We start from the raw sequence: 10000 nt of genomic DNA, 5'->3' as shown, positions 1-10000 counted from the left end.
CAGCCTCTCACAGCCTGTAACAGCCTGTAACAGCCTGTAACAGCCTGTAACAGCCTCTCACAGCTTGTAACAGCCTCTCACAGCCTGTAACAGCCTGTAACAGCCTGTAACAGCCTGTAACAGCCTCTCACAGCTTGTAACAGCCTCTCACAGCCTGTAACTGCCTGTAACAGCCTGTAACTGATTTGTAACAGCCTGTAACTGCCTGTAACAGCCTGTAACTGCTTGTAACAGCCTGTAACAGCCTGTAACAGCCTCTCACAGCCTGTAAAAAAATATCCATATGCAGAACAATTGTATAGTTGCATATACAGTATGACTAAGTCCCTTCTAAATGACTGGACTGTTGCATATACAGTATGACTAGGTCCCTTCTAAATGACTGGACTGTTGCATATACAGTATGACTAGGTCCCTTCTAAATGGCGTTTTCTCTGTGTTGAATCAGTCTTTCTATCTTCCATCTTCTCAGATTCGCTGCTCACCTCATCACAGGAGTTCTGGAGTATAAGAAACATATTGACACGTGAGTTCTGTGTGTCCAGCTTACAACGTCTCCTCTCCTCTCCTCTCCTCTCCTCTCCTCTCCTCTCCTCTCCTCTCCTCTCCTCTCCTCTCCTCTCCTCTCCTCTCCTCTCCTCTCTCTTCTCTTCTCTTCTCTTCTCTTCTCCCCTCCCCTCCCCTCCCCTCCCCTCTCCTCTCATCTCCTCTCCTCTCCTCTCCTTGTCTCTCCCATCAGAGTATTGTAGAAGAATAATATAAAGATTGTGAAATATTAAAGTCAAAATAAACATAATATATAATATAAGACTGGATAAAGTGTCCCTGTAGAGCAGCTGAGGTTGTCCCAGGTGATCTGAGTCTGTGTCTGTGTGTCTCTGGGGCCCTGCCTCCTGACAGACGGGCGTTGCCCGTGGACTTTTCTCGGGGCCAGCTGGCTGGGACCCCTCTGTGTATGAAACAGTACTACCGTCTCTTCAACACATACCGTCTGCCCGGCCTCAAGAGGGACACCCTCGTCATCCACGAGACTGGGTCCACCGAGCAGGAGCACATCATCGTTGCATGCAAGAACCAGGTCAGAGAGAGACTAAGGTTCCGTTTCAAACTGCATTATTCATCTCCCTATTCCTAGTCCTATAGGTACTGGTCTAAAGTAGTGCACTATATAGGGAATAGGGTGCCATTTTTTCTCTCTCAATAAATCACAGAAATAAGTATAATACATTGTATCTCTATGGACGCCAATAACACTTACAGTGATCTCAGTTATCATTACTGAACGGCTATAAACATTGTCCACATTTACAAGGCAAGTGGACACCACCAAATAAAACAGCTAGCGACATTGTGTGTCAACATTGACAAGACAAGAGATATTAGTGTTATAACTTTATTAAAATATAACTTTATTAAATTATAACTTTATTAAAATATAACTTTATTAAAGTATAACTTTATTAGTGTTATAACTTTATTAAAATCTAACTTTATTAAAATATAACTTTATTAAATTATAACTTTATTAAAGTATAACTTTATTAGTGTTATAACTTTATTAAAATCTAACTTTATTAAAATATAACTTTATTAAAGTATAACTTTATTAAAGTATAACTTTATTAAAATCTAACTTTATTAAAATATAACTTTATTAAATTATAACTTTATTAAAGTATAACTTTATTAGCGTTATAACTTTATTAAAATATAACTTTATTAAAATATAACTTTATTAAATTCTAACTTTATTAAAGTATAACTTTATTAGTGTTATAACTTTATTAAAATATAACTTTATTAAAATATAACTTTATTAGTGTTATAACTTTATTAAAGTATAACTTTATTAGTGTTATAACTTTATTAAAATATAACTTTATTAGTGTTTTAACTTTATTAAAATATAACTTTATTAGTGTTATAACTTTATTAAAATATAACTTTATTAAAGTATAACTTTATTTCGTTGGTGTGTTTAGTCTCTGTTGAGGTTTAGGATTCCCAGGAGTCAGTGTTGTAAATAACTTCCACTTCCTGATAATCCTCCCCAAGGCTGTGTCATATATGGTAAAGTTCAAAGGTCATAGAGAGAAAACGGTTGAAAAGTCGACATAAAACAACAGACAATGTATAGCTCACAGACGGAATCATAAACAAACAACCAGTTGACGGTTAACACTGTGTCCCAGTCTGGAGTTATCTTTTACAATGAATCTCACTTCCCCGTCACACGAACGCATCACAAAGGGGAAAAGGGAGACGGGAGGAGGAGGAGGGGAGAGTCCTTCGTACCTGGAGATGGTTCCAGGCACTATCAATCAGGGACACATATTAAGGAGCCATCCATGTGGAGAAACAGACTAGTAACTAAATTACCGCTGATTGAATTTGTCTGAGAGCCTCCTTGAGTCACAAGGACAATTGATCGCGGCGTAGGATTCACGTTTTCAAGCCGTGTGTCAAAATGGCATCCTATTCCCTATGTAGTGCACTACATTTGACCAGGGTTCTTGTTAAAAAGTAGTGCACTACATAGGGAATAGGGTGGCATTTGGGACACACAGTTCAAGTAGGCGCTGGTGGTACATCGTTAACCTCTGCCTCTCTTACTTTACCTTCATTAGTCAGCAGCCTATTGGGGTCTAATGACTGATGTGTTTGCATTGGCAGGTTTTAGTTTTTTAACAGCCTATTGACCCAACGTGTCTGATTGAGTGATACATTGAATTGCTCCTTGGAGAAAAAGCTTTATAGATTTTTGTAATGCCAGTAATCTATTCTGAGGTGTTATGATAAAGCATATCTTATAGTCTTTTGTGTTGTTGTTGTCGCTTCCTTAGAAATACATTTTAATCAGATGTATGTTTTAATCTGTGATATTCTACGTGGAAATACCATTACCTCTGTTGAATGTCCGCGACAAAATTTCCCTTTGGGAGCAAAAAAAAAAAAACATCCGCCCCCAAAAAAATCCAATCCTATTTCTAAAAATTATTTTGTCTTCTTCTCAGTTCTTTGTGATGGACCTAATGGTAAAGGAGAAAACACTGAGAGAAATGGACATCTCAAGCCAACTGGAGAAGATCGTAAAGATGGCAGAGAACACGGAGGAGAGACAGCCTCCTTTTGGTCTGTTGCCGTCAGATGGAAGAACAGAATGGGCCCAGGCTAGAGACGTGCTCATTAAAGGTTTCACTTCAAAACATCTTATTGTCTACATTTTAATATCTTAACTATAATAATGAGACTAATATCAAAATAATAATTTAAATCGTTGTAATAATTCGAAATAAACCATGGGAAGACTATGAAAACAAATATATTTGCATAAACTGACCTGGTCTGTCTGTCTGCATGCCTGTCCGCCTCCCTCCCTCCCTCCCTCCCTCCCTCCCTCCCTCCCTCCCTCCCTCCCTCCCCCTCCCTCCCTCCCTCCCTCCCTCCCCCTCCCTCCCTCCCCTAGATTCAGTTAACAGAGAGTCGTTGGCTGTGATCGAGAAGTGTCTGTGCGTGGTGTGTCTAGACGACCCCAGTGGGATGGAGGTTGGCGATACCAGCCGAGCCCTAATGATGCTCCATGGAGGAGGCCATGAGAAGATGGGGGCAAACCGCTGGTATGACAAGCCAATGCAGGTAGGGCGATGCCAACCCTGGACCCTTATACATCAAGTGTCTCAGTGTAGGAGCGCTGATCTAGGATCAGTTTAGCATTTTAGATAATAAAGAATAAGAAGATATGGACAAAGTGTGTGTGTGTGGGGGGGGGTCTGATCCTAGATCAGTACAATACAGGCCCTGAGGCCATGGAATGGAATAGAAATGTTTGTTTCAGTTTGTTGTAGGGGAGGACGGAGTCTGCGGCACGGTGTGCGAGCATTCACCCTTCGAGGGAATAGTTCTCGTGGCGTGTACCGAATACCTGATGAAATTCATGTAAGCAAACTAGCCGAACTAATTTACATGTATGTGTCCATATGGACAGGGTTAAATCTGATTAGGTGGAGTTGACGACTGGTGACCCACAAGGTTCTATTCTAGGTCCCGGTGTCCCCCAAGGTCCTGGTGTCCCCCAAGGTTCCATTCCAGGTCCTGTGCTTTTACATCTGAGAGTTCATATTTACTCACCAAACACGCAAAGTACTTCATTACAACATAGTTAACGGCCAGTTTATTACATTACATCTTAAATCAGATATTTAACATTTTACGCATGAGACACATTAAAAGTAGTTAATGTTTTGCAGTGTAGTTCACATTCACAACTAACATATTATTAGAGGTCAGTGATGAAACAATATTATGTTAATGAAAAACAAATGATAATAATAATAAAACACTAATCTAAGGAAGTCATGTGATCGTGCTCTCTCCACAGGACAGGAAGTCCCTCCAAGATAGGGAGGGCCACCAGCGTGTCAGAGCTTCCTGCTCCTCGCAGACTGCTCTGGAAGACCACGCCCCACATCCAGGGCCTCCTGAAGGCCTCTGCTGAGAGACTGCAGAGGCAAGACACACACATGTGCATGCATGATTGCACACATACACACATTGAAACACACACACACATATAAGCTGTTTTTTTGTTGTTGTTGACCGTTTTAATGAAAGAAAATCACAGTAAGTTACTTAAAAGTGTTACCCAGAAAGGATTTAACATGGATATAAAAAAACAGAGGCATTAGGAACTTTAACATATATTGATATTTCCTTCTCCTCAGGCTGGTTAGAGATCTGGACATGGATGTACACAAGTTTGAGGTCTATGGAAAAGAATTCATCAAGAAGCAGAAGATGAGCCCAGATGCGTACATACAGGTGTCTCTACAACTGGCATTTTACAGGTGTTGTACACCTTTAACTCTTGTTACTACCCATCCCGGATCCGGGAGCGTAATCATCAACTGACACTAATTAGCATAACGCAACGGACATAAATTATACTAGAAAATATTCATATTCATGAAACCACAAGTGAAATATATTGAAACACAGCTTAGCCTTTTGTTAATCACCCTGAAAATATGCTTTACAGCTAAAGCAAGACAAGCATTTGTGTACGTTTATCGATAGCCTAGCATAGCATTATGCCTAGCTAGCAGCAGGCAACCTGGTCACGAAAATTAGAAAAGCAATCAAATTAAATCATTTACCTTTGATGAGCTTCGGATGTTTTCACTCACAAGACTCCCAGTTAGATAGCAAATGTTCCTTTTTTCCCAAAATATTTTTTTGGTAGGCGAAATAGCTCCATTTGTTCTTCACGTTTGGCTGAGAAATCGACCGGAAATTGCGGTCACGACAACGGCGAAAAATATTGCAAATTCGCTCCATAATATCGACAGAAACATGGCAAACATTGTTTATAATCAATCCTCAAGGTGTTTTTCAAATATCTATTCGATAATATATCAACCGGGACAGATAGCTTCTTAGTAGGAAAGAGAGAAACAATGGCCGCATTTGTCCTTTACGCACGAAACACTCTGAGAGACTTCAGCTGACCACTGACTCAATTTTGACGTTCAGGCTCATTTTTCAAAATAAAAGCCTGAAACGATGTATTGTGACACTAGACACATTAGGGAAGCCATAGAAAAAGGAATCTGGTTGATATCTCATTCACTGCTCAATAGGGACGCATAGGAACGCAGAGCCTTCTAAATAAGAGTCCCTTCCTGATTGGATTTTTCTCAGGCTTTCACCTGCAATATCAGTTCTGTTATACTCACAGACAATACTTTTACAGTTTTGGAAACTTTAGAGTGTTTCCTTTCTAAGCTGTCAATTATATACATATTCTAGCATCTTGTCCTGACAAAATAGCCCGTTTACTTTGGGGACGTGATTTTTCCAAAAATGAAAATAGTGCCCCCTAGATTCAAGAGGTTCAGAACGTTCTCTACGGTCTCTAAAAGGACATGTTGTTGGTTGTTTTAATCCTGTTTCAACACATTTTTCATTTGATTACATCCTTTACTACTTATTAACAGTCATTTTAATGTAACAAAAAAACCTAAGAAAAAAACTATGTTCCTTTTTTCGCACATGAAGTGAATTATGCCTCCGTTGACATACAGTAGGGATATTTATTTTGCTTTGTGATTTCCCAGATGCAATGGACGGCTGGTGTCCACTTATGAGAGTGCTTCTATCCGTCGTTTTCATGAGGGCCGGGTGGACAACATCCGCTCAGCGACCCCCGAGACTCTGGCCTTTGTGAAGGCCATGACGGACGAGAAGACATCTCTCTCTGTGAGTCATTTTTCTTACTTAGCTCCTCATTATGGGCTTCTCCCATAATGCTGTTCAACGTGTCCTCTTCTCCCATAATGCTGTTCATCGTGTCCTCTTCTCCCATAATGCTGTTCATCGTGTCCTCTTCTCCCATAATGCTGTTCATCGTGTCCTCTTCTCCCATAATGCTGTTCATCGTGTCCTCTTCTCCCATAATGCTGTTCATCTGTGTCTCTTCTCCCATAATGCTGTTCATCGTGTCCTCTTCTCCCATAATGCTGTTCATCGTGTCCTCTTCTCCCATAATGCTGTTCATCGTGTCCTCTTCTCCCATAATGCTGTTCATCGTGTCCTCTTCTCCCATAATGCTGTTCATCGTGTCCTCTTCTCCCATAATGCTGTTCATCGTGTCCTCTTCTCCCATAATGCTGTTCATCATGTCCTCTTCTCCCATAATGCTGTTCATCGTGTCCTCTTCTCCCATAATGCTGTTCATCGTGTCCTCTTCTCCCATAATGCTGTTCATCATGTCCTCTTCTCCCATAATGCTGTTCATCGTGTCCTCTTCTCCCATAATGCTGTTCATCATGATCCTCTTCTCCCATAATGCTGTTCATCGTGTCCTCTTCTCCCATAATGCTGTTCATCGTGTCCTCTTCTCCCATAATGCTGTTCATCGTGTCCTCTTCTCCCATAATGCTGTTCATCGTGCCTCCTCAACCTGGTCTCCCATAATGCTGTTCATCGTGTCCTCTTCTCCCATAATGCTGTTCATCGTGTCCTCTTTTCCCATAATGCTGTTCATCGTGTCCTCTTCTCCCATAATGCTGTTCATCGTGTCCTCTTCTCCCATAATGCTGTTCATCGTGTCCTCTTCTCCCATAATGCTGTTCATCGTGTCCTCTTCTCCCATAATGCTGTTCATCGTGTCCTCTTCTCCCATAATGCTGTTCATCGTGTCCTCTTCTCCCATAATGCTGTTCATCGTGTCCTCTTCTCCCATAATGCTGTTCATCGTGTCCTCTTCTCCCATAATGCTGTTCATCGTGTCCTCTTCTCCCATAATGCTGTTCATCGTGTCCTCTTCTCCATAATGCTGTTCATCGTGTCCTCTTCTCCCATAATGCTGTTCATCGTGTCCTCTTCTCCCATAATGCCGGGTGTCCTCTTCTCTGTTCATCGTGTCCTCTTCTCCCATAATGCTGTTCATCGTGTCCTCTTCTCCCATAATGCTGTTCATCGTGTCCTCTTCTCCCATAATGCTGTTCATCGTGTCCTCTCTCCCATAATGCTGTTCATCGTGTCCTCTTCTCCCATAATGCTGTTCATCGTGTCCTCTTCTCCCATAATGCTGTTCATCGTGTCCTCTTCTCCCATAATGCTGTTCATCGTGTCCTCTTCTCCCATAATGCTGTTCATCCTCTTCTCCCATAATGCTGTTCATCTCTTCTCCCCATAATGCTGTTCATCGTGTCCTCTTCTCCCATAATGCTGTTCATCGTGTCCTCTTCTCCCATAATGCTGTTCATCGTGTCCTCTTCTCCCATAATGCTGTTCATCGTGTCCTCTTCTCCCATAATGCTGTTCATCGTGTCCTCTTCTCCCATAATGCTGTTCATCGTGTCCTCTTCTCCCATAATGCTGTTCATCGTGTCCTCCCCATCTTCTCCCATAATGCTGTTCATCGTGTCCTCTTCTCCCATAATGCTGTTCATCGTGTCCTCTTCTCCCATAATGCTGTTCTGTTCCTCTTCTCCCATAATGCTGTTCATCGTCCTCTTCTCCCATAATGCTGTTCATCGTGTCCTCTTCTCCCATAATGCTGTTCATCATGTCCTCTTCTCCCATAATGCTGTTCATCGTGTCCTCTTCTCCCATAATGCTGTTCATCGTGTCCTCTTCTCCCATAATGCTGTTCATCGTGTCCTCTTCTCCCATAATGCTGTTCATCGTGTCCTCTTCTCCCATAATGCTGTTCATCGTGTCCTCTTCTCCCATAATGCTGTTCATCGTGTCCTCTTCTCCCATAATGCTGTTCATCGTGTCCTCTTCTCCCATAATGCTGTTCATCGTGTCCTCTTCCCATAATGCTGTTCATCCCTCTTCTCCCATAATGCTGTTCATCGTGTCCTCTTCTCCCATAATGCTGTTCATCGTGTCCTCTTCTCCCATAATGCTGTTCATCGTGTCCTCTTCTCCCATAATGCTGTTCATCATGTCCTCGTCTCCCATAATGCTGTTCATCGTGTCCTCGTCTCCCATAATGCTGTTCATCGTGTCCTCTTCTCCCATAATGCTGTTCATCGTGTCCTCTTCTCCCATAATGCTGTTCATCGTGTCCTCTTCTCCCATAATGCTGTTCATCGTGTCCTCTTCTCCCATAATGCTGTTCATCGTGTCCTCTTCTCCCATAATGCTGTTCATCGTGTCCTCGTCTCCCATAATGCTGTTCATCGTGTCCTCTTCTCCCATAATGCTGTTCATCGTGTCCTCGTCTCCCATAATGCTGTTCATCATGTCTGCTTAGTTTTTTTATATCGCTTTTCTGCTTTTCTTCTATAATGATAATTATTAAGATTTTTATTTCACATTAAATAAATAAAAAATACGAATTTAAATCTGATATTGACGAGATCAGAGATATACTGTATGTAACAAATCAAATCCAAGTTGGTCGCCTACGCGGATTAGGAGATTGTCACGTTCTGACCTTAGTTCATTTTTTATGTCTTTGTGTTAGGTTGGTCAGGGCGTGAGTTGGGGTGGGTAGTCTATGTTCCTTTTTCTATGTTATATTTCTATGTGTTTGGCCTAGTATGATTCTCAATCAGAGGCAGGTGTCGTTCGTGCTCTCTGATTGACAATCATACTTAGGTAACCTGTTTTCCCCATTTTGGTTGTGGGTGTTTAATTTCTGTTTAGTGTCTGGTTCAACTGGCAGAACTGTTTCGTTTTCTCTTCGTTGTTATTTTGTGTAGTGTTCAGTCTTCCTATGAATTGAAATATGACGAACGCTTACCACGCTGCATTTTGGTCCTCCTCTCCTTCCACCAACCTTTACAGAGATTTTACAGCAGCTGCAGTGAAATGCTTATGTTTCTCGACCCAACAGCGCAGTAATATCTATCAATACAATAGCAATACACGCATTATCCAGGAAGGAAAAAACAATAATAAATATATCCCCTATACAGTAAACGTCTTAAAGGAAGTTACTGTTTTCTAACACCCTAATATATGCCATGTACATAGCAGAGACACTTTTATCCAACGTGGCAACGTGGCAACAGTCCACACATGCATCTTAAAGGAAGTTACTGTGGTAGTTTTCTAACACCCTAATATATGCCATGTACATAGCAGAGACACTTTTATCCAACGTGGCAACAGTCCACTCATTTTTCGTACGTGAATCTAGTGGGAATTGATCCCACAACTCTGGTGTTGCTAGTGCCATGCTCTTGTGAACTGAGCCACGAACAGGACCACTACAATACATAAGTACAAAAAAATACTGTAAAATACAATACACGATTACAATACAATACTGTAAAATGCAATACATGATTACAATACAATACTGTAAAATTCAATACACGATTACAATACTGTAAAATGCAATACACGATTACAATACAATACTGTAAAATGCAACACAGGATTACAATACAATACTGTAAAATACAATACAATACTGTAAAATACAATACAATACTGTAAAATTGAATACACGATTACAATACAAAACTGTAAAATGCAATAC

At 41.0% G+C, this 10000-nt stretch overlaps 1 protein-coding gene across 1 annotated transcript in view; it reads left to right on the top strand.

Annotated features, from left to right (window-relative positions):
- Positions 1 to 10000, top strand: part of LOC124039388 (choline O-acetyltransferase-like) — a 25290-nt gene that overhangs the window by 8473 nt on the left and 6817 nt on the right. Inside the window, exons 5-12 of the mRNA XM_046355351.1 lie at positions 473 to 526; positions 901 to 1078; positions 3015 to 3192; positions 3467 to 3636; positions 3836 to 3936; positions 4379 to 4507; positions 4722 to 4844; positions 6114 to 6255. Coding sequence (XP_046211307.1) covers positions 473 to 526; positions 901 to 1078; positions 3015 to 3192; positions 3467 to 3636; positions 3836 to 3936; positions 4379 to 4507; positions 4722 to 4844; positions 6114 to 6255 — 1075 coding nt within the window. The remainder of the gene's footprint in view (positions 1 to 472; positions 527 to 900; positions 1079 to 3014; positions 3193 to 3466; positions 3637 to 3835; positions 3937 to 4378; positions 4508 to 4721; positions 4845 to 6113; positions 6256 to 10000) is intronic.

Source organism: Oncorhynchus gorbuscha, linkage group LG07 (assembly GCF_021184085.1).
Source record: "Oncorhynchus gorbuscha isolate QuinsamMale2020 ecotype Even-year linkage group LG07, OgorEven_v1.0, whole genome shotgun sequence".
Classification (NCBI taxonomy): Eukaryota; Metazoa; Chordata; class Actinopteri; order Salmoniformes; family Salmonidae; genus Oncorhynchus; species Oncorhynchus gorbuscha.
This window is presented reverse-complemented; position numbering and strand designations above follow the sequence as displayed.